At 45.5% G+C, this 23,823-nt stretch overlaps 2 protein-coding genes and 2 long non-coding RNA genes across 4 annotated transcripts; all 4 read right to left on the bottom strand.

Annotated features, from left to right (window-relative positions):
- Positions 1-2,910: 2,910 nt before the first annotated feature.
- On the bottom strand, positions 2,911-4,119 carry LOC128821805 (uncharacterized). The gene is made up of 2 exons (XR_008441238.1): positions 3,948-4,119; positions 2,911-3,213 (listed from the first exon to the last, which is right to left on the bottom strand). It is a non-coding gene; the product is annotated as an uncharacterized LOC128821805 (long non-coding RNA).
- Positions 4,120-10,651: 6,532 nt separating this feature from the next.
- On the bottom strand, positions 10,652-15,306 carry LOC128822150 (serine/threonine-protein kinase PAK 3-like). Its single transcript, XM_054003754.1, has 4 exons — positions 15,295-15,306; positions 14,652-14,848; positions 11,974-12,111; positions 10,652-10,871 (listed from the first exon to the last, which is right to left on the bottom strand). The coding sequence occupies exons 2-4, from the start codon at positions 14,772-14,774 to the stop codon at positions 10,764-10,766; spliced, it is 369 nt and encodes a 122-aa protein (XP_053859729.1). The 5' UTR covers positions 14,775-14,848; positions 15,295-15,306; the 3' UTR covers positions 10,652-10,763.
- Positions 15,307-15,581: 275 nt separating this feature from the next.
- Positions 15,582-19,079, bottom strand: LOC128822383 (serine/threonine-protein kinase PAK 3-like). The gene is made up of 6 exons (XM_054004079.1): positions 18,973-19,079; positions 18,603-18,666; positions 17,848-17,896; positions 16,985-17,097; positions 16,122-16,355; positions 15,582-15,585 (listed from the first exon to the last, which is right to left on the bottom strand). The coding sequence occupies exons 2-6, from the start codon at positions 18,650-18,652 to the stop codon at positions 15,582-15,584; spliced, it is 450 nt and encodes a 149-aa protein (XP_053860054.1). The 5' UTR covers positions 18,653-18,666; positions 18,973-19,079.
- A 1,235-nt stretch (positions 19,080-20,314) lies between these two features.
- Positions 20,315-23,368, bottom strand: LOC128822151 (uncharacterized). The gene is made up of 3 exons (XR_008441370.1): positions 23,331-23,368; positions 20,638-20,769; positions 20,315-20,361 (listed from the first exon to the last, which is right to left on the bottom strand). It is a non-coding gene; the product is annotated as an uncharacterized LOC128822151 (long non-coding RNA).
- Between the last annotated feature and the right edge of the window lie 455 nt (positions 23,369-23,823).

The raw sequence follows: 23,823 nt of genomic DNA, 5'->3' as shown, positions 1-23,823 counted from the left end.
TCTTTCAACGTTATTGTTATAAATAAAATTGGCTTTCGTAGGTGGGGTTATAAATTGTTAATGATGTCATGTTGTTATGAATTGTTAATGAATGTAATGAATTGTTAGGCCTAATTAATGCAGTAAGTTCTGAAGTTAAATGTACTGTAGCATGAGCATGTGCCCGCTAGAGGAGGGTGGTAAGAACTTTCCAGAAGGTTACCTCACGGCCTGATGACAGCAGCCCGGACTGTAATCGGACAACGAGCCAGCCAGCGACATCGAAGCATCCCAGAATGACTGGCCAGGAACGCACCGCAAATTGGACCAACCGGTGACCGGAAAAAGGCCAATCTATGAAAGGATCAAGAGCGCACCAATCCGGCAGCTTTAAGAGACTTTAAAACCCCCGGGTGCTGAGCGCCTGGGTCTTTCTGCGGAGCCAGTGTCCAAGGAAGCAGCCTGTGCTGCCTACAGGCTGACACTTGTATCTCTGACTTGCTGCGTAGGCCACAGGCTTACCCTGGGCTCCCGTCTTCACTTGCTTTGATTTTTAATAAACAGGCCGGAGCTTTTTAAAAGATCCTAGCCTCATTTTGCCTGTTTTTAACATTTATGTTTACGCTTTGGTTTAATCCCTTCATAAATGGGGACAAACATAGAAAAAGTCCCATAAAACAATCAAAAACTGGCCTGGCCAGGGCGGAGCCGATGAGGCGACCGGCGGGTGGCCGGGGAGGGGGAAAGGGGCCTGGCTCGCGGCAGGACCGCCCGGCCCGGCCTGGCCGAGACGGGGGCCAGGGCCCTCCACCTCCTCACCCATCGCAAGAGACAGTTCCCGGGTTTTTTTGTCTTTAACATGCGTGTTTCACAGAGCCGTGTCCAGCTTCTCAGTGGTTCAACAGACTGTCACTTACAAAAAAGCTTTGCATCACTTCCCTGAATTTCCTCCCATTCCCAACCAGGACGCCCGTCCAAGTCCACTGCCTTCACAGTCCCATATTCAGAAAACATTTGTTAACTGATTGTTATGAATAATTGATGTAGTTATTGACTTTCACTATTATTGGCTTTAGTAAATTCTTCTGATATAGTACAGTTAAAAATGGGACCACACTCCCGGTACTAAAAGTGATTTCAGCATTTATTATAATAAAAAGGCCTAAAGCAAGGGGGCCCGCAGGCCGAGCAGGAGGGTTCCCGTTGAGGATGCCGCGGTGCTGGCACTGGGTCTTCTTGAACAGCCACGTCCTCAATGTTCCAGGTGGAGCGAATTCAGTGGGTCAGATGCCCCTTTTTATCCTGTTTCTTGTCCCTTTGGATTTGTTTCTTTTTGGATCCTTCATTTGCATGAAAGTTTAAGGGGCTTCATTGGCCCATTACAGTTCTGTCCAGGCTGGCTGGTTTCACTTGGGGGGTGGTGCACTTTACTCAGGTGTGTGAAAAATGCATATTATGTGATTGTCTTTTCACAAATATCAAAATGAATACTATACATGTTATGTTGGAAAGTTATGTTAATTAACTTATTAATTTTGTATTAATTTTTGTAGTGCTGTATTAATCCTTTTAAGTAGTGTGGTAAATATAGTTTTAGGCTCTAAGATAATATTAAAATAGAAACGATGCGATGTAAGATACTTTTTTTAACTAGCTCAAGGAATGGATAAGATCATCAAGAAATTCTTTGCACAGAAATAACAGCAACAAGACACCAAAATTTCAAAAGAAGAATTATTGCCTCCTTATCAGGAAGAACCAGACTTCTTCCAGACTTCTTGGAGCCAAAACACTGATTTACAAGATGAGGGGGGAAGTTGACAATAACCAGAAAATACCCTTTGTTTGGAAAGAATTTGTGAATAATGTATGAGATAGATAAATATGCAACAGGCATATTGGGTTTGAAGGGTTAATCCTTTGTTAGCGAGGTATGCTTTTGTGGCTTAGTGCCCAAGAGCATACGGATGTCTGTTATTCTTTGCTTTTTATTGTCTTTTGTTGTCCTAACTTTGATTCTCCAAATTCTTACTGTCCTGTTTTTATTACTATTCTTTACTATTAAACTTCTAAAATTTTAACACAAGTGACTGGCGTTTTTCACAGGTGTAATACAGTATGCTGAGTACCGAGTTTCTTATAAATACCCTTTTAACCCCTTTTACCATAACCAAACTAACAGCACCTGCTTAACAATTATCAACTATTTTACAACCCTTTCTAACCTATTGTTAACAATTCCCCCCTCTAACTATTTGATCAGGCTTCTAGCCTGCATCAACCTTTTAAAGTTCCACTTCGACTTTTCTCAGTTGCTTGTGGAAAATGAGATGTTCAAGCATATCTCTGGCATTCTGATCACTCTGTTCTTTTATTACGGTTACTTTTTCACCATTTTTCCCTTCCACGTTACCTTGCAGCATGATGCTGCTTTGGACAATGCTGGTTACTATCTGGACTAGACATGGAATTACACATGGTAGAAATATTACACTTGCTAGTGCACACACCACAAAGAAGACCAATTTCTTCCACAATTTGCCATTCCAGGTGAACGAGTTGTCCCACTAATCAGATTCTCCAAACAAGCGTTCCAACACAGGTTAGTTTTCTAATATTTTGAGTAACATTTTTAATTACATGACTGTGGTCATCGATCTCTAGGCAGCATTCTGAAGTATTAAATTTTCCACAGATCCCTCCTTCCTCTGCGAGGAGGTAGTCTACTGCCAATCCAATCTGGTAAATTACTGATCGTGTTTGCTGTTGCTGCTGTTTAAGAGATCCATGGTCAGAGTTTGATTTGACATTATTTCAAGCACTGCTTGTAAATGGATTCGACTGAGCACTCACACTGGGCTGTTCCACTCGCTGATCACCACATGTCGCTGTCGAGGTGGTCGCGACACAAAGCAGAGACCACACGCAGTCTCAGATGGCAACTCTTTATTATCGACAGTGGCTGACCTTTTATATACTTTCTAATTGTTTATACTTCTTCTGCCCCAACTATTGGCATCAATAAATCAACATAACACCACTGGTGAAAAGTAACAGTGACTTCAGCTAACTTTCTAAAACTACGTTGTCCAGCTACGAAGTTCTCTCCTTATCTTTCCTCAATTCCTCTCTTCTCTCGGTCTCCTTGGTAACAGCCTTGGAGAGAGCTCCTTATCAGCTTCTTGCTTCTCAGCTTCTCCTCGCTCCTTTAGCTGACAGGCCCGCCGTTAGCCCCTTCCGCAGTAATTCATCCATGAGGGGCAGAAAACAAGTAGAACAGAATAGGATTAAAAAGTCTGGTGATTAATTAGACTTGGTTTAAGTCTGACACACCTTGAGATGACACCAAAATTAATCATCCTAGAGTGCAGCCTACAGCCCACTACCCGCATTTCTGCATTCAGGAAACATAGTTTCTTTCTTTTACACTGTCTTAATTGAAAATCTGAAAGATTCAAGAGGAATTACTAAATCCTCCAACGAGTCCATGAAGTTTCCTCTCAATGATCTCTTTAGTGCTACTGCAGTCTACTATTCAAGTATACAGGGACAACTACCACAATACTCTCATTAAAAATGTGTGCTTTGTTAAAATAACCATTACAAAAACCCTAATCAGTCATAGTAAGGCAGAATCCAAAAACTTCAAAGTGTGCGTATAATATACTCATGTAGTTGGAAAAAACGAATACACGTTTATTAGAACAAGTTTTGTTTTAAAATCTCATTTTTTCTACTTTGCATAGCTTTACCTCAGCAGTCCACAAATTATTTTTGCTGTATTAAACTAGTGAAACAAGGATATTTCGTCTAGATTTTAAGTTCCAGAAGGAAGTATTATGCAGCTGTTATAAATGGAAAGTTAAGTTAGGTTCCTAATTTATCAGTAAAATACCTAATTGCAGAATGAGATCAGCAAGAAATTCTATTACTTTGGAAGAGCAGGGTGATATGTTAGAGAACTCTACCTTTCCAGACACTGGAGAAGGAGGACTAGCACAGGGGCTGGAACAGCTACTGCTCTCTGCAGGCTTCACTGAGGACTGAGCTGGTTTGTCAGCTGAGGATCGTCTGGAGAGCAAAATGTCTTTTTCTTTGTACTTCTTTGGCTGGCGGGGTGCAGGAGAAGCAGATTTCACTGAAACCCTAAAAAGGACATACCTTGAGTTCAGCAACGACTCCAGGACGAAGGCTGGGAAGAGCGTGATTCCCAACAGGATCAGATATGCCCCAGGTCTTCCCACAGCTTTCTCCACTACTCCTCACTCCTAAATTGAGAAACTCTAGTTTCCAGGGTGAGCAAATGACAGAGGACAGGAGGGAGAGTTGAATGATCCTGTGCTAGCAGATCTTTCTGTGTCTACAACATGTTATCAAGGCAGCATGAAAACTGCAGGGATCCCATGTCTTGTGAGCTTAGGAGAAGACTGAAGGCAGAAGGATTTCATCCCCGTCATTCATGTGCTTGTGTCTTTGCTGAAACGGGAACTGATGTGCTCCCTAGGGAGATTAATTTATCCAGAATGTAATTTCCTACTAGAATACTGTTTCACTGAAATATTTTGATGAAAACAAAACCTATGTTGCAGAAATTTTCTGGAGCACAGAACACATGTACCTATCGCAGTCATAAGTAGCTTGCAGCAAAAGGTTTTGAGGTTACCTCCTAGTCACAGTCTACAAAAAGACCATTTATCTTGACATGTGCCCCCACTTTTTTTGACCAAAGTGGTATTTTGTTAACAGAAATACAGCTTCAAATAACATACTTTGGCAAAAAAATAGTGGGACTATTCAATATCTTTGTTTACATGTATATACAAGAAATGAGGAAATGAACTTCTAACTTTCTGTATCCAAAATGTGGATCCTTATGTAAGATCCAGGAATAGGAACCTGTCTGATTAGGAGAGCAGTTTAGGATATTTTTGGAAAAAGGGGCAAATCTGTTCTCATTTCTACTAATCATCATCATCACAAAAAAGTACACTTTTCAGAACAGTTTTACAAGGTGGTTGAGCATTTATAAAGGTGAAAAATTATTAGGAAGCTTCTCAAAAGAGGCATTAATATTCTATCTAAACATTAATATTCTCTCTAAAGTATTTTAATCCTAGATTGAAAAAAAAATATTTTGAATATACTGTTGTAAGAGTTTTCAAACAGCTCTACTTGCTAAGAATTCCACAGCAAAGGCTGCACAAGACTTATATTTCTAGATGGAGCTTTAAATCATAGATCTGTGATGAGAAGTGGATCTAAACAAACTAATGTGAAGAAGGTAATACACTGACTTCAGACACAAGATTTTGATGAGAATTTAACTAGCAATTTCCTAGCTAAACCATTACTCTGTTGGCAGCAGATGCAGTTTGCTGTACACAGTGATGTTTTCTATAACATTAATTTGAACTCACATTATATGTCTGTTACTTAAAATCTTTTTACAGTGAAGGTCAGCTTTATCTGAAGCAGCAGTGGCAGCAATTAGAATACCTAACTCTCCCATCTATCTTACAGCAACATCAACAATATGTGTTTTGTAAGTTGCATTATAGACAATAAATTATGTTTTTAATTTCAATTCCCTAAAAAAAAAATAAAAAAAAAAAAAAAGAAAGGAAAAGTAGGTTTACATAGGAAATTACTTCTATTTAGCCCTTATATTACCTGGGCATGCTTTATATAGGCTAGGCACAGATTCAGATCTGAGCATACCTGCATCTTAGTAGCTTGGTATACGTGTGCAGAGTCACGTTATGTGAGTGCCTGGTGGCCAAGCCAGCTCCACCCTGGTCCCGTGTCCCAGCCTGCCCTTTGTTGTCCCAGGGAAGTGTCTGATACCCTGGGCTGATCTGGCTGCCATGGCTGGGTGGTCCTGGCTGCCAGGCCCTGCTCTGACTTCCCAGGCAGCCCCTGCAACTTCTGGCTCCCCAGCCCCTCGAGATTGTCATTGTAATACTGATACAACAAACCATGGATTGGGATCTGACCTGAGCTGCAGAGATTCAGGTGATGAGAAATTATAAGTTAAATTGTATTATAAATTCCCTACCGTGCTAGTTACAGATTGTACTATGTTGACTCTGCTTGTAGAAATCCTGTGCCATTCTAATAATAAATTCTCTTCTGTATCAATCATAACATCCTGTTAAGAAAACAAAGTTTGAATTGTACCTATGGTTTAGTGCTATCCTCACTCTGCCAATATCCCCAAGAGAACCCATCTGTGCTGGGTGACAGTGTCACTCGGATAACCCTGACATGTCTATTAACCAGAACCTCATGGAGCAACAGGGAACTTTTTAGCAAGTGTGTGAAAAGGGCTGGATGTAGTATTTAGGACATTGAAAGAGATGGTATTCTGGACAGTTGGGCTCTGGATGCTGAGAAAGTCCTGCATTGCACACCCTGGCTACCTTGCTCAAAGGAATGTTACTAAATTAAAACTTCTGTTTGCAAATTAACTTACTGTTTTGTTAGTGGGTTTTGAAAGAGATTAATTGAAAATGCTAGGGCTGAATGTTATCTAGAAGGAAGTTCTTCCATTTTTTTGGTCAGTTGATTTTGGTCATTTGGCATCTTTTTATGCAGTGACTTCAGCTGTTTTCTACTGCAAAACCACTTCTAGGTAAATTTGGAGAGGTTTACAGTGCTTTTCTTTTTCTATTGTTCAACATCTGATTTGAGGTAGACTTGACTTTCAGAGATCAGAAGAACTTAGGTGTGCTGTTGATTTGGTGAAAACTCCGGAAAGTCCAGCATCTCTGGAAATCAGGTGTCTCTTGCTCATCTTTCAGAGATGTCTGATTTTGGGTATATCAATGTTGGAGATTAAGTGCAGCTAGTAGTGCTACAGCATTGTTATTAACGTTGGCATTGACTGTCTTGTATATGCTTATTTGAATTTAGAAATCAGGGCATTATGGAAAATTTATATTGTGCATTATAAATTATATTGAAAAACGAAAGATTTATTTAACTTGCATAAGAAGAGAAATACCCAACGGCTTGACAGTTAAAACCCCCAGTCTTAAACAGAAAACATACAAACTTTTAAATATTTATTTTGAGAAATATCAAATCTATTTTGCTACTCACAGCAGTACAGAACTCTCACTCCTTGCCCTCCTTCCTTGTTCTCTTCACAACTTTCTAGGCACCACATACCCCTCCCACCAGGGATGCTTCAAGTGGAATTGTACTTTCTGCTGCACAGCATAGTTTGTCTTTTAAATGTGGGGGTTTTGCCATCTGAAATTCACATTTTTTGCTTTGTTATCAGGGAAAGTCAGAAACCATTGCACCAGGTTTTCTTGGGACTGGTACAAATGCAAAAAAAAGTTAACTACAGCTGATGCCCAGAAGGAAAAGATAGCAGGAAAAAAATGAATTCAACCAAACCAAAAATTGTTCACAATGAGCAGGGAGAAGATAAGGAATGGGTGAATTTCTGATCCAGAAAGAAAGCTAGTGTGTGAAGCATGCATCTAAGATGAGAACAAAAGATAAAGTGTTATCTAGATTAGACGAGAAGTGGGAGATTAGTTTAAAAATTGTGAGAACTGGCCAACTGTGAGGCTTAGCAGATAGCATCTGAAAGGATAGGTGCAATATTTTCTGCTTTAAATGCCTTGGAAGAGTATGGAAGTGTGTTGGCTCCATACTACAGTGCCCTGGTCATCCAGCAAGAACTAATGTGAGCGATGTAATTTGGAAATCTGCAGAGCCTGAGACCATATGAGACCAGTGAGTGTATGCATGCTTAACTTGCAAGCAGTTTCAGTTAATAAAATGCCAGAGGAACTCTTTACCTTGTAATGACTTACGTAATCAAGGTACAATAAATATTAACAATTAGAACTGTGGCCATCAGTTAATGTACTTTAAAGGCACTGTGCAATAAGTGTAATAACTTTGCTGGATTTATATATTCATTAATCCCTGACAGCAACAAGAAAGATCAAGATGTTTTGTGGCATGAACTGGATATCTTCAAAGACTTCATTAATAGGAAAGGAGTAATACCTGATGCTATGAGGGAAACTCATATGTCCTTAATATCAAGGTCTTTTTTTTTCAAACACAGAAATAGGTTAGGAAAAAACTTAGTTCACCCAAATTAATCGTGTGACATGATGGAGTAAGAAACATAATGTGTTATGTAAACTGAAATGCTGTTGTAGACTGTTTCAGAATAGCTGTTTCCAGTTAGAGAGAAAACAGATTGGTGCTGGTGCTGTCACTTCTTTTCACAGGGGACATGAGGCCATAATGAGCCAAGCAAGATCCTGCACAGCATGGCAGCAAAGACATTTCCTCACCGTGGCCTTGGCACTCCAGGACACCCCAAAAAGGGCCGAGGAGTCCTGTGTGTAACCAGGAGGGATGGCTGACATCACTGTGGGTCCCAGCATTCCCCAGTCCCTTGCTGGCCATTCAGTGCACACTGGGGACGCTGGGCATGGGTGGAACATGGGGATGGGGTGCACACAATTAAAGGGGGGCCCCAAAGTGGAAGGAATGGAAGCCAAAGTCGCTGGGTGGAGACCCCCAAAACGGAGGTGCGATATCCCAAAATGGAGGGAGGAACCCACAAAATTGGAGCAACGCCCCAAAAAACCACATGAAGCTGTTCTCTCCCTCCATTGTTTACCAACAAGAACTATCTACCAACTCTAATTTCAGCAAATAATTTCAAGTGTTTTAGCTGAAAGTCATTCTGAGCAAACTTTGTAGAAGTGATCACAGAATCACAGAGCGTTCTGTGTTGGAAGGGATCCACCGAGTCCAATTCTGAAGGGAATGGCTTGCTGGCAGGGTCAGCACCAAAGACACCCACACCAACTTAAGGAAGAAGTGCCATTTCCTGTAGGGCAAAGCAGCAAAGAAGTACAGAAGGATAAGCTAAGCAATGCACCCGATTATTGCTACAAAAGATTGCCTGTAGGGATGAAGAAAGACACATCACCAGTTACCCTAATACTTGACCATTGTCCTGACACACACGTCAGCTGGGGATGCCCTGTCACACCAAAGGATTGGAGAAGCACTCCCAGTAACGGGGAATTCCTATGTGGTTCGCCCACCCTCAGGCCAGGCTGCCAACTTTGCTGTGAGAGGGCCCAGATTTTATACTGTTGAATAAACAAGCTACCATAACTTCTAGTGCAGGCACATCTGGTTTCATCCTCCTCTTGGGCAGGGCTCAGGGAGGAACCAAGGGAGTTTGCTTTGACCCTCTACCTTCAAACACAGCCAGATGGAGATGTGATAAATGAAGATGATTTGTGCTAATAATTGTAACTATATTGATATTTTAGAAAATATTTGTTAAAAAGTAATAGGGGAAAGTGATATGTCATTAGCATCACAAAACAGATGTTCGCAGATGTTCATAAGATCCAGGATGGAGTATTGAGATATTTTAGCACAAACAGCCTTGGGAAGGACAAAGTTGGGAAAACCTCCAAGAGTGGAATCGACATTGAGACAAATAATAGTCCAGGCAACTTCTTCTTAGGCAAGAACAGCCTTGAAGACAAAGAAGCTGATATAATTCCAGATAGAGAACCCAAAACAGGAACATAATGCTTACTTATGTAACACCAAGCTCCATGTGCATGCGCAACCTGCCAGGTTATTCAGAGGACAGCCAGGAAGACCATCGGCCTTCATCCAAGAAGACCCCTGAAGAGTCCAGAAGACCCCCCAGCAACAACGGGAACATGCGCTGTGTAATATGGTGACGTAGACTTCAAGAATCAAAACTGGGAGGAGATTTACAGGAACTATTGATGAATATGTATTAGCATACAGTATAAAAGTTGTGCTTGGATTCTTTTGCCTTTTGTACGTGCGGCAGGGTGAGAGGTCCTCCCCCGTCCCCCGGTTGGTTTTGTTTATGCTTTATCAGAACCACTGCCAAATTTCTCTTAGTAACTACTTCATTATATTTGACGTTATTATTATTTTATATTTTTTTATACCTCCATTAAAATTGCTGCTAAAGTTTAAATCTTGCAGTTTATTGAACTTGACATATGGCACCTCATTCATGACACCAGGAAGAGGCACGCAGGGCCGGGCTGCTGCCTCCTGCAGCTACAAGGGCCTCCTGGCAGCCTGCCTCTGCCGAGGCTCAGGCTGCTCCGGGCTCTGCCGGGGCTCTGCTGCGCCTCCAGCCCGGGCAAGGCCGGGCCCACTCTCACCTCACAGTCGCTGACAGCTCTGCACCGCAGGAGACCTTTCAGAGCACCCCCTCTGATCTTGCTGCTTTCTCAGCTGAGCAAGGCTCTCCTCCAGCCAGAGACATTGCACTTAGGGATACAAATCCAAGTGGCAGGTGCCCAAATGCTCTCGAGTCACAGCTGAAGGCCTGCATCAGCACAGGATGGTTTGGCTTCCCCTCTTCCCCTTTGGTTTTTCCTGCTAATGCCATTGCCATTTCTGCCTCAACTAGAAGTGCCCCAGATGTGCCAAAAGGGACCAGTGGGCCGTATTCCAAAGGCAGTGTGGTCTGGAGAGGATGAATGAAGAAGAGCCTTCTCCACTTAAACCATACCAAAGAAGCCATAAGCGTGTCTTAGCACCAATCAAAAACACCTGGCAATTCAGAAGGAAATGTTGCGTTTTCTGAAGGGGTCAGAAGGAGGGGAATCTTCCAAATGAGTTGATGCTTCAGAAACTTTATTTAATTCCAATCCTACTCTATAAACCTATACTACAAAACTACTCAACAATCCTACTCTAGAGTCCTACTCTACAATCCTACTCTAACTTGGTTATGGAGATAATATCTTGACTCTTCTTGTCTTCTTCTTCTCCTTCTTCACTGAGTTGATGAGTGGTACCAGGGTGGACGCTGGCTTGGCTGATGTTACAAATGGATGCTGTCCACAGGATAAAAAAAAAAAACAAAGAGCAGTGAACCATGACTTTCCAAGCTCAGTGCTTCAGGATTCCTTTGGTACTTAGAAAGACCCAGAAAGAGGAGTGACGGGGACATCTGCTCCCCTGTCATCCTTTGCTGGACCTTGCCATCACAGGCAAACCTGGCCCAGAATCCCATTCATCTCTGTATTGTGTTGTCTTCATCTAGCTGGGATTTTTGCCCTGCCAGTGCTCTAGAAATGGTGCTTTCTGTCCCTGGGGTTTCTTCCTTTCAGGAAACTCCAATGACCCACATAGGTCCCTGTCTTTGAGAGACAGGCACCGTGCTAATTTCCACAGGGAGACAGAGCAGTGTCTACCTTTCCATGCCCTGCCCCTCCTGTGCTGGATGGCACCTTCCTTCCCAGCAGGGCCAGCCGAGTGGCGCTGGCTGCTGCAGTTCCATGGCACTGTACCCTGCATTGCTCTACTTCAGTTCTTTTGCCATTAGATGAAACGGAACACCCCACCAAATTACAAAACAGGGTGACAGAAACAGCCAGAAAACAGTGCACCTGTCCTCTCAGGAAATGCGGAGAGAGGTGGAGTTATTCAGCTTCGTGAAGAACAGGCCCCAGGGAGACTTTATTGCCACTTTCCAAGACTTCAGAGTGGCTTTGAAGAAAATGGGGGACATCTTTTTTATCAGGGCCAGTTAACAATTGAATGCAGGCAAATATTTTTAATAACAAAATGGGGATCAAGTTAGAGTAAGTCTGAGGAAGAACTTGTTTACTCGGAGCATGGTGCAACACCGGCACAGGTTGTCCCAAGAGCTTGTAGGTGCCCCATGCCTGCAGGTATTCCAGGTCAGGTGGGAAAGGGCTCTGAGCAACCTGATCTCTTTGAAGATGTCCCTGCTCATTGCAGGACACTTGGACCAGATGACCTTCACAGGGCCCTGCCAGCCCAGCCCAGTCTAGGATTCTTCACCGTTTTCATTTGAACAGCACCAAGAGTGGAGGTGAGGAGGAACGGGGGCTCATCTGATGCCTTGGACCTCACTGGAGGAGGAGCCCATCCCTCAGACACTCTTTCACCTGCAGCCCCTTTGCATTTTACCTGCAGGAGCTCCTTGGCAGACCAGCGCCGTGCCTCGTCTGTCTGCAGGCAGCAGCTCAAGAAGTCACGCAGGCAAGACGAGCATCGGTTGGGCTGCCGCAGCTTTGGTCTCCCTCCTCTGGCTATCAGGAGTTGAGGCTGGGGAAAAAGGAAACATAAGGCTCCAGCTGCTTCTTTCCCATCTGTAAGTGCTCTCTCAGATCCCATTGTTTAAGCTCCACTCTGCAGGGCAGTTTCTGCCCTGGCAGAGACTCAGAGATGACTTTCCTTAACCAACCAAAAACCCAAACCCCAGTGCAGCCACAGCTTTTCCAGCATTCAGCAGATCTTGCCTTGGCAGCTGATTTCATTGACTGACCTAGTTAGTGGGAACTACATCAGCAAAGCATGTTTCCTTTTCAGAGGATTTGCACCAGCTTGACAGGCTTTTGAGAAGACAGACTCTGCTACACTAACTAACTCTACTATTTCCAAGGATTAGTACATGAAAGGCATCTCTGCAGTGCTTGTTGGTCCCTTAAGCACAGTGGTCATAAACCAAAACTCATCGAGCTTCTTGTCCTCTTCTAGAAAACAGCGGTACGTGGAAGGCAAAAAAGGAAATCCGCCAGGTAAGGAAACAAACATTTGGAATCTCATATTCAACACAGACAGTTTAAGATGCCTGCACAAATGTATTGGGATGAAAATGCCTGCTTGGGCACACAGGAGCCACCTGCAGCTCTGTCTCTCAGCTGCAAGTTTCAGCTTCTTTAAGTGGCAAAAGGAAAACTTTTCAAGGTCAAATCAGAAGAAGTGCCATCCCTATGGTCACCCTCTGCTCATTTGGATACTCAATCAATGCATTAATGGTGTCCCCATCGCAGAAAGTGTTGGGTAAGAAATGGGAGGTTTTGGCTAGCTCTCCATGGCACCAGGCTGTGGCCTGGTCTCCATAAAAATGCCCATCACAATACTAACAGCTCTGTGCTGGTGGCACTGAAATAGATGGTGACCAAAAAGACTTTGTTATTATCCTCTTCAAGCCAGAGGAAAATTTCCAAGCCTAAAACAGCAAACACACTCCCCTTGAGTATAAATAATTATGGCAGCTTTCTTTCCTTTTCCCACAGCCCCAGATGTCACAAAGAGGGTTTTATCCTGTCTCTCTGCAACTGGGCTCAGCCACTGGACATGGTGGGGAGCTGGAGTCCTCACTGTCCTTAGAGCTGTGCAAGCCAGGGATGGCCCTGCTCCTGTGGTAAAGGAACACAGCACCGGCGTCAACCGCCCACGTTGGATCCCAGCCCCAGGCACCTGGCTGCAAGCTCATCAACTTGTTAAAGTACCCAGAAACAGCCAAGAGTTTAGTGTACAATTCTAACTGCAGTCGGAGAAAAACACATCCTAAACTTATCCAGGCCACCCACACGCAAGACTGAACAATGTACAGATGATTTGAAAGCCTGAAAGTTTTGAAGGCCAACAGGGTTGGGAAAAGATGCTACAGTTTGGAGGAAAATTGATGTGCTGTGGTTAAAAAAAGAACAAGAAAGCAAAAGTGTTGGGGAAGATGAAACAGGGAAACCTTCTAAATATGATTGCCTGTCAAAAGATTTTTAGAATATGGAAACTATAAGCGAGATTGAAATGAAAGTAAGCTTTGAGATAGTTACTAGCCTTAGTTACTGAGCAACTGGAAAACAATGGTATGGCTGGCTGAAGGTAATCCCCTTTTGATTAAACAATACCCTCTGGTTGCAGACAGGTCCAAGGGTCAGAGCAGACCCTACTAGCTTGGCAGAAGGGGTGCAAAGAGTAGTTTTTAGGGTTTAAAATGTAACACAGTATGGTAATGTAATGATTCCTATAGGCTGTAGCTAAATGCTATAGGATCTGTATCTTGTACTAGATTGGTTAGTGACAATTAGAATATTCAGCACAGAAGAAGATTTAGTGGGCTGTAACCAGAACTTCCTCGCTCTTTCAGGTCTCTCTTTTGGGCTCCTCTTTTGGGCCTGCTCCGAGCTGTGGCTGGCAGCTCCAAACAGGGCCCCTGCAGCCATGCCCTTTGCAATAAACCGAAAGTTCCAAGACCTGGCTTCAAAGTGCTCTCGTCTCTGTCCACCCTGACTGTCCTACCCACCATCGCTCCTACACAAAACTACTTGGGCATAGCTTTGGTGGTTGTTTCGTTTTTTCTTTTTCTTTTTCTTTTTCTTTTTCTTTTTCTTTTTCTTTTTCTTTTTCTTTTTCTTTTTCTTTTTCTTTTTCTTTTTTTCTTTTTCTTTTTCTATTTCTTTTTTGCTTTTTGTTTTTCTATAAAATTGAAACTGGGAAGGTCTAACCTCCATTTCTCAGGCTATTTACCACATGTCTAATCTCTCCACTGAAAAAATTCTTGTCCTTCAGAGACCGAGCTCCAGCAGGGTTCAAAAAGCAAATGAGAAATTTCAGGCATGGCTGGAGGCCAAAATGGCAGGTTTCTGAACTGGTTAGGTTTCTGAACTGGTTACCTTCCTCTTCCCTTCTGATGCAACCAAATCGACAGCAGATGCTGATGTGCTGCAGGGACATTTTCAGAAGGGGACCTTGGTGGAAGTGGTGCCAGCAGATGGCAATGGGATTTTGTCCAATGGCACACTGACCATGGGACAGGTGAGAAAGACAAGCAGGATCAGTGAGTATTTGCACCTTACCGAAACAGGAGTTTCATACTGGTAAGGAACTTCTCGTTCCACCATTTCGATGCCCACGATTCCAAGAGACCATATGTCCACTTTGGGGCCACATGGTTGACCTGTCACCACTTCAGGCGCCATCCACCCAGAAGTGCTGGCCACTGAGCTCCGTCGACTCTGCTCAGGGGTGAGCTGAGCAAAGAGGCCAGAGTCAGCTGTGGAGAAAAAAACATACCATGAAAGCCAGCTCAAGTTAGGAAATCAAGCAAAAGAATTCCCCACTCTCAGTCTAAGAATGTGCTGTTGAGTCTCCTGGAGAACTGTCCACGCTTGGTTTCCTTGGGGCTTTAGCCAAGGAAGTATGGTATTGACCACTTCCAAAAAACCCCAGGTGTTTTAAGGCTGCTCACAGCAGTGGCCTTCATTCCCCTGAAGCTTTACATTGTAGCTCCCTCCCTCTGGAAGAGACACACACAGAGCAACGCCACTCTTGAATTCTCGTGGTTCCTTATATCTCTGTGCACATTGCAACTGTGTCATCAGCTCCCAGTGGGGGGCCCTGCACTGCCACCAGCACCATTTTTGGGGAGCTGGCAGTCACTCAAAGCAGCCCCACAGCCCACGTCCCTGGAATGCTGCACCTGACCAAGAATACACTGACCCAGCTTGACAGAGCCGTTGGTTCTGAGAAGGATGTTGCTGCTCTTCACATATCGGTGGATCACATGGTTCGAGTGAAGAAAATCCAGGCCTTGCAGGCACTGAGAGAGAAAACAGAAACAGGAGGGCAAAAATTAGTGATGTCATTTCATTACACAAGAAAGGAAACAGCTCTAAAAGATTCCCTCTGCAGGGGAATGGTGAGTAATGGCAGAACAGAGTGCCATTGCGAGGAAGAGCTTGCTGCTCCACCACTTGCAGAGCAGGATCTTTCTGAGGAAAGGCATGTCAGCTTTTGAAAGAGCAACAGCAGCTGCTGTTGTTGTAGACTGTCCCCTGCAAACCAGCCAGGATGACTGCTGCTGCTGTGGATGTGCTTTCTCCATGCAGAGGACAAGTGAGGGGTTTTGCCAAGAAAGAAAAAGTCCCTCCCTTTGGTGTGAAGTGGATCACTTTGGGTGGGAGGCTGCATGACAAAGGTTTTGTTGCTGGCCTCAGCACAGACTTGGAAGTATCACAACAGTCACCTTCCTGAAGCAAAGAGCATTTTGGCTGCACTAGTGTCCTTTTCAGTTGAGGACTGTGAGAAATGAGTCTTTTTTCTTTGCTGATCATTTCAAATGCTGCCACCAGCACCTTTGCTTTTACAGGCAAGGAATGCAGTGCAGACAGGCTGGAGATAAAAGTTTAGGGAGGGAAGGTGGAGAGCAGCAAATACAGATACAAGGGACAGTGAGAATACAACAGTAGGAGATATGAGTACAAGAACTGAGTACTGTGAGTGCAGGGGCACTGGCAGGCATTTCACTTGAGAGGCTTTTACTTGCCCATAGCATACCAGCAACACAGAAACAAAGCTTGGCACATGAAATCACTCCAGGTCGGAGCCCTGTTTCCCAGACAATCCTGCCCAAGCCCTGGGCAGCACAGGTGGGATTGCTGACCTCCCGACTGATGGCTGCCATCTCGTCTTCAGACAGGTGGGTCTCGCTGATGACATTGCTCAGAGTGCCTCCGTCCATGTACTCCATGACCAGCCAGAGCTGCCCATCCACAAGGTAGCTGAAAGAAGGAAACAAGAGCATGGAGATAAACATGCATGGCTAGGTTGTTTTCTTGATTGATTCTTGTTTCCAAGTCCCTTTGTGACAAGGACAGAATGAAAGGAATAGACATTCCCTCTAGGCTGTGCATTGTTTACAATCTGTCTCAAGAAGAAAGGCACAGCTGTGAAAAAAGGAGATGTCTTCAATTGCCAGCAAGTAAAAACTGCAGGTTAGGAACAGATCAAAAACCTGTCAAACTGCGTGTTTCTGGAAATAAGCAACTAGTCTTCCTGGCATGCAAAGTAATGGAAAAGAGGGGACACAATCCAAGGGAAATCCATGTCAGTTTATCTGGATGTAAGAGGACCCTTGAAAAAAAATCAATCCCCAAAACAATGTGGTGGCTGTGAACTTACAGGCTATTGATTTAGTAAGATATGAGTGATGCAGGTTTTTGAATAATTTTCAAACTCTGTGTACCAGGGAAGACTCATGCAGACAAGATGCACTCTCTTCCCATCCACTGGAGATGAGCAGAGCAATAATAATTAACCAATAATTACAGCTCTATTTTCTGCCAGTGAACAAAGTGGAATTTTACCATGCATGTTTGCAATATGTAAACAAACATTCACAACAACTCACCTGTCTAAATAGTTGACCAAGTTGGGATTCTTATTTGTCTTCATGAGCATGAATTCATTGACTTTTAGTTCCTTCTTCCTCGGTCCTTGGAGATTTATTTTCTTTATGGCCACCTAAAATGACATTGAAAATCAGTAACTTGAGAAGTTGGCGGCACAAGACCACAAGGCACATGGAGCGAGTGATTTTGCAATGCCACAGCCCAGCTGTGCCAAACTGCCTTGTGATTGGGCATTGCAGTAATTAGGAACTGACATTGCAACAGCCCATTTCTCTGCTCCCTTGGAGGCCACTTACAGGACACGTGGCCACTGAGGTTTTGCCTTGTCCACTTGGTAACTGTGGTGTCTCAACTATCACCCACAAAGCTCTGAGCACACTCCCTGCTGCTTTGTATGGGATTCAGAAGAAGTAATCCCTGCCTTAATACTCTGTGGATACATCTCGGGCTATGGGCAGGGCTTAGGGCTTTTAGGGACACCGTGCAGATCTCTCCCTACGTGCAGTTCCCCAGTGCAGCACTGCAGGTGGCTAAGGAACTACCAGTAACTTTCAGATGCATTTCCTGGCAGCCAGAAGTGAGAATTCAGGACTCTGAAGCCGTAGCCCCAAAGAGCAGTGAGATGCTCAAAGGCACCACCTTTGTTTTAGCAATGGAGAGCGAATGAGCACATCCTTCTCTGAAAGGAACTGCTGCCCTCCTTGCCTTCCTTCTGGCAGCTGAGAAGGACAAAGACTGTCCCAAATGTATTTTGCAGGCTGGTAGCAGTCTGTGCTTCTTGTGCCTTTTCAGCACAGCTCTACTCAAAGCTCCAGCCACAGCTGCTCACACCAGAGGACCTGCGGGAGATGTTGACATTTACCTGCCCTCCTGTGGCATTGTCAAGTGCTCTGCAAACATCTCCAAAAGTCCTAGAAACAAAAAAGCAGCAAAGAAAGGAGAAGACATTCAGATCTTGCAGTGAAAGCCAGCCCACAGAGGAGATCTCTGCTGCAAATGCCTAAAACCTGCCGGATGCAGGCGGCTCTGCCCGAAGGCAGATGATGCATTTTCCTCTCAAGTGCATGGGCACTGGGCCTGTCCCTGAAGCGTTGCTGTTTACTGCCTCAGCTCCTAAGGAGAGCTCCTTCTTTCATCTTGGGTTTCAGGTTCTAAACTGTGCAGTTTTTATCCTGACCATGGAGTATTTCCTTCTGCAATCTTTTGGAAAGAAATGTTCCTGAGAACTGTTATCTGACAGCTATCAGGGAGTAGGTTGCTCTTTCAGGCAAGCACGTTTCTTCCCCTTTTATTAGTGTGGCTGTATGATTTGGAGATATACAAAAATGCTCAGGAAATTAACACAGAACTGTCCCACACTTGTGAGACAAGGAGATCTTCCAGGTCCTGTTCCTTGCTGCAGGCAAGAACTTGGCAGCATGGAGGTGTCTCTGCCAATGCCTTCTGGGCACACTCACGAATTCGGAGCAGCACTGAGAGATGGGACAATCTATCCCCAGTGTCTGAACATGGGGAGAGATGTCTGTTTGCAGCTGTTCTGACTTCACACTGCATAGATATTCCACCAGAAAAACACCTGGCCCGTGGTTATGTAGAAGTAACTGTGGTTGGACTCACCCTCTGCCAATATATTCCAGTTCCGTGTATTTCATCACAGGATTTTCCATGTTCACTATTTTCCCTGAGGGAAACAAAATGCAAGATGCTCACTTTAAAGCAGAGATCCCAGCTTCCAGGACATTCAAAAGGCAGACCCAGAGCCTGGAGTTTTGAAGCCTTTGTGGTTGGCTGGGTAACAACAACAACCAGGCAGACAGCTCTGCGGCACAGGTGGCCAGCACAGAGACTGCTTTTCTACAGCAGTTCCTGTGGGGAAATGTCTCTAAATGTCCCTGGGACACCAAACTCAGGAAAAACATTTGGTACAGCTATGCTGGCACCTGCACACAATAGACTGTCCCTCAGACAAGAAATACAGCAGACGTACTCAGTAGCTCCAGGGAGTCATCCTTGATCTCCTGTTGCTGAGCAGCAGCTGGGTCAGCACTGGAGATGAACAAACCGCCCCGGCTCCGCTTCTCAGGTTGGAGAGCAAAGGCTGCAGCAGGTTTGGTGACAAAGCCCTTGTAGATCTGAGACAAGAAATGAGTTTATGTCAGAAAGGTGGCTGGCAGAGATTAGCCTGAGATTCCATTTCAAATGCAAGCCCTTAGGAAGGTGCTGTCAGCAACATGCAGGGCTCTTAAGTGGGTTTTTTCTGATGTCCACTTCTCAGACTGGATGGGTCAAAACCAAAGGGTAGTTCTACTTGAGTGGATGGCCAGATTCATGGTCCATTTTCATGGATTTTCTGAAGGATCACTGCCACAATGACCATTCTACTTCCTCTCAAGGATTCCTTTCCCCCTCCAAGGGCTTCAGATACACTTGCAGCTCCTTGTTCAAGTGTTTGGCCTCCCCCCAATGTGTCCTCTTTTCCTGCACCATCTTCAGGTCATGCCCAACCTGTAGCACCTTTGGTGGGGACACTTCCTGTGCCTCACGCCCGCCTCGGGGCTCTTCAGTGCCACTCATTTGCCGGAAGTCTTTGCCGGCTGCCCGGTGAGATGTCAACACTTGCACCTCGAGTCAAACAGAACAAAGCAGTCAGAGACTACAGCTTGTCCCTGTCAGTCAAGAGTCACTGACTGTGAGGAAAGAACAGATTTACAAGGGATACAGACAGCTTGTTTCAATCCTCCATCTGGGTCACCATATTCCCCTGTAAAAACACCTCAAGAAACAAGGAGAGCAGGAACAGGCCAGCAGGAATCAATTTGGATGACTGCTGGCCAAAAGGCCAAAGGACAAGTCCCACTGTCCAGGGCAGCAGCTGAGATTCAGCACACCAGGAAATGTCCTTCTGAGTGACTGTGATACACACTAGAGCAGGATGGCACTCAGAGGCATCACCCCGCTCCCTGCTGCTCTGCACTGGGAAGGCCAGAAGGGCAGAAACCACCAGTTTGGTGACTGCCGTGGCTATCCCTCTTTCACTCACTTGCTTTTGTAGAGCCTGAGGGAGGGGATTAAGTTTTTCTCTGATGATTTTCATTTCTTCCTCCTGCCTCTTCTCCCTTGCCTTGATCTTAGCGTGAGCTTTCTGAAAGTCTGTGTCCAGTTGTTCCTTCAAGTTCTGTAAAATACGAGAGAGAGGATCTTTCATGAGTGGAGTGGCTGCCACTCTTTCACTCACCTGGTTTTGTTGATCGCCCCTCTGCTGATGGAGATTCATCTCCTCTTGAATTCTTCTTGTCTCTTCCTGGTTTCTCTTCTTTACTTCCATGATGGCACTCTGAGCTTCGGGCAGCTCTGCTTTTGGCTCTGCCTTGATGCTCTGTACACACAAATGCAGAGCAAGTGACTGGGAGCTGCCATAAGGCTCAGCTTTTTCCTCTTGCAGCCTCAAAATCACATTTATTCAGCCACTTCTTTCTGCTTCCCTACCCACACCTGCTTCCAATGGAACCCTCTTGTCCCAGTGCTGATCTCTGCAGATTCCAAGGCTCTGTGCTTTCAGTGCCTCTGGGACTCCTGGCCTCCTCACTCCCAAGAGCTCTGTTTTATGCCCTTCTTCCTGCCCTTTCCCTGACACCTGGCGAGTCAGGCTTACCTGGCCATTCTCCTGTGGCTCTTCCACCTGCTGCCTGAGCTGCTCTTCCTGCTCTCGGGCTCTCAGCTCTCCCTGAGTCTGGCATGGCATCTCTGAGAATGCAATCTGCTCCTGCTCTTTCTCTGGAAGGATCTGCACAGAAAGCAAGAGAAGATGGGTTTCAACTTTCCATACGACATTTGTGGGCCAAGACTCAAGGACTGATGGGCTCACACGTTCCCAGAGCACTGTGCTGCTGCTCTCCTGGGTCATTCTCTGCCCGTGGGGAGGCACAGATTCCAAAGTGACCCTGGCACTACAATCAGGGGCCATCTGGGGCTGAAGCTCCAACAGCCTCTCAGGCAGCTGACAGGGAAGGTGTGGCATTTCTCAGGGATCTGGTGAGGGCCTCCCTCTGCTCCTGCCATGTCCTGTTTGTCTTTCAGTAGTGACTGACACCCAGCCCAGTCCCACAGCTCCATCCTGCCTCTGCAGGTGGCTTCCTGGGTGAGCTCACCCTTTATGAGAGACACTTCTGGAGTTCATGTTCTCTTCACCACCTAAAACATGGAATTCTTCCACCTCTCTGGGACAGGCAGAAAATTAAAGAATTAACTGGGGGCCTCAGGACGAAGAGGCTGGAGGAGGAAAACAGCTCTGAGGGGAAAAAAACCACCATATCTGGAGGGGGAAACAGCTCTGCCTGCTCAGAATCAGTCAACAGAACGTGTCTCTAATCCTCTCCTGAAAGGGATGCTTTAGGTGAACTTTGCACCTCCAACTGCTTTGGACCAGAGACAAGAAGATTCAATTATGCAAATGACAGATAGATAGATAGATAGATAGATAGATAGATAGATAGATAGATAGATAGATAGAAATATAGTACTCACTCTTATAATCTCTCTTTCCTATCGTTTCTGTTGCTACACACACTTGGTAGCCATTGCCCTGATCAGCAGCAATCCTGAGATTGCTCTCCTGTTGCTTCAATAAACCACACTCCCAGGGAATCTGGAGCACTTAGGTCCTTATGGAATGCAATCAGATGCAGAGCATTGCACTGGGAATGGCATTCTTGCAGCATCTGTGCTCGGCCAAGTGCTTCTCTTGGACTTGACTACACTGAGAGTGCTAAAGGGGCTGTAATCAGAAATAAAGCCCAGCCCCTTCCAGCTCCTCTGATCTCTGAGGACAAGCTGGAATGCAAGACCACTGATTTCCTGCTCAATTCCCAAACACCACATTTACTGATTCCCTGGGCTGCAAAAAGACAGAGGTACTGTCAATATGAATGTGAAGTGCAAGGCCCTGTTGACTGGCCTGGCACCAGAACAGCTCCTTCTGCACCAAGCTCGCTGCCCCAAAAAATGTGTTCCCATGCAAAAATACTGCATCCTCCAAAAACATCACCTTACAAAAGAAAATGCAAGCAGAATCTCAACAAGTGCTGGAAAAGGGCAGAAAAGTTTGAGGAAAATAGCCCTGCCTTGCTGAGAAATGAGAAACTGAACAGGAATTCTCCTCCTAACAAACGAAGAAAGCAAAAGATGAAAGAGTCACCAAATGAAGTGTGAAAAACACCTGGATGCAGTGAGATGGTATTTGTAGAAGAAATAGCATTTGTAGTGAGCACTATCTTGCAGGGATTTATGGAACTCTGCCTGGAGGTCACTGACGAGCCTCCCGTTGTCCAGGCTAAAGCTCCCTCAGCACCTCCTCCTTGGCCTTGCACTCCACAGCCTTCCCCAGCTCCCGTGTCCTCCTCTGCACACGCTCCAGCCCCTCAAGGACTTTCTGCTTCACAGGGGCCCACAACTGGGCACAGCACTCCCAGCTGTGGCCGCAGCGCTGCCCAGCCCAGGGGGACGCTCCCTGCCCTGCTCCTGCTGCCCCACTCTTGCTGACACAGGCCAGGACACCCTTGGCCTTCTTGGCTCCCTGGCCATGCGCTGGCCCACCTTCAGCTGCTCTTGACCGGCACCCCTGGGTCCTTTGGGCCCACGCAGCTCCCCCACCACAAACTTGCCCCTTTGACGTCAAATACAGCAGCCACAATTCCAAGATGTCCTTCCTCTTCTCAGCAACACAAGACAGCAGTCAAGGACTTGCAGCTTCACCCCCACCCGAGCCACTAATGCCATTTCCAAAGCTGCAGGCTTCATCCCAAAACGCATCCACAGAAACTCGCCCCTTCTGCTTTTTGCCTGGCAAGAAGCCTTCCCTACAAGGCACTTGCTTCCTTTGGCCTCACCCCACAAGAATGGCCTGCCCCAGCTTCATGGACAACGCAATCATCTCCTTGCAGCTTATCAAAAGCCAAAAGAGACTGTACAAGTGAAGAACTGCTGCAGAAAACTGCAGAACACTTCCACAAGCCAAACACACCTTTGCACAAAGGGAAAACAACTAAAGAAAGCCCTGTGACCTCCAGCACGAGCACCTGTGCCCTTGGCCACGGCCCTGCAGAAGCCCAGAGACAGAGCTTCACTGAGCCAAGCAGGCAGAAGCTGAGCCGCAGCCCCCAGCTCTTGGGTGCCTCAAGGTGACAGGCCAAAGGCCAATTTCTAGCTGTCCCTGCCTGCAGGAAATGGCCGCGTCCTGCGGGATTCCAGCACTCAGCATCCTCAGCCAGCAACAGCAAGTGCTGGCTGCTCAGAAACTTGCAGCTCTGCCTTGCACTAAAGACAGCACCACCCACAACTGGCACTTACTCTCTTGGAAGCATCAGGCTCTGCTGTGACCACAGCTGCAGGCTCGTGGTCGTCTTGCTCCTTTTCCTCCTCTTTGGCTTCTTCTCCAGGAGTAGAGGGAGCCGGGGCAGAGACTGCTGCTGCTTCTGTCATCTGTGGCAAGAGAGAAACATGAGGGACAGGCCGTTACCTATCGTTTAGCACCTCCTTTCTCCTGGCATCTACAACCACCTCTTTGAAGGAGAAATCATCAGCATTCTTAGCAACGGCATTCTAAGTCACTCCGGCCAGATTAAAATGGGCTAATTCAAGAGAACTCTGTTTGCCTAGGAATTTGATAGTCCTCCATGGCTGCTATCTGCAAGGCACAGTGCCTCTGCACAAGGGAGCTTTTAGCTCTTGAAAGCTGTGAAATGGAAAAGTAGGAAATAGCCAGCAAGGCCTTTGCTATTGCTGCGGCAGACATGGAAAAGTAAAAGTGGATCAGAATCCCATTCGGTGCAGGAAAAGGGCA

This window comes from Vidua macroura, chromosome Z (genome assembly GCF_024509145.1).
Source record: "Vidua macroura isolate BioBank_ID:100142 chromosome Z, ASM2450914v1, whole genome shotgun sequence".
NCBI lineage: Eukaryota > Metazoa > Chordata > Aves > Passeriformes > Viduidae > Vidua > Vidua macroura.
The sequence above is the reverse complement of the archived record's forward strand: the minus strand, read 5'-3'. Positions and strand labels throughout refer to the sequence as shown.

Coding starts and splice junctions, on each gene's coding strand:
- LOC128822383 (XM_054004079.1), bottom strand. CDS start 18,652: ATGGAAAATCCTGTGATGAAATACACGGAACTGGAATATATTGGCAGA. Junction 17,897..18,602: donor CTGGAATATATTGGCAGAGG/GTGAGTCCAACC, acceptor TTTTGTTTCTAG/GACTTTTGGAGATGTTTGCA. Junction 16,356..16,984: donor TTGGTCAACTATTTAGACAG/GTGAGTTGTTGT, acceptor TCCTTCTTTCAG/CTACCTTGTGGATGGGCAGC.
- LOC128822150 (XM_054003754.1), bottom strand. CDS start 14,774: ATGGCGCCTGAAGTGGTGACAGGTCAACCATGTGGCCCCAAAGTGGAC. Junction 12,112..14,651: donor AGTATGAAACTCCTGTTTCG/GTAAGGTGCAAA, acceptor CTTTTTCCCCAG/CCTCAACTCCTGATAGCCAG. Junction 10,872..11,973: donor CTGCCAAGGAGCTCCTGCAG/GTAAAATGCAAA, acceptor TCCTGTGGACAG/CATCCATTTGTAACATCAGC.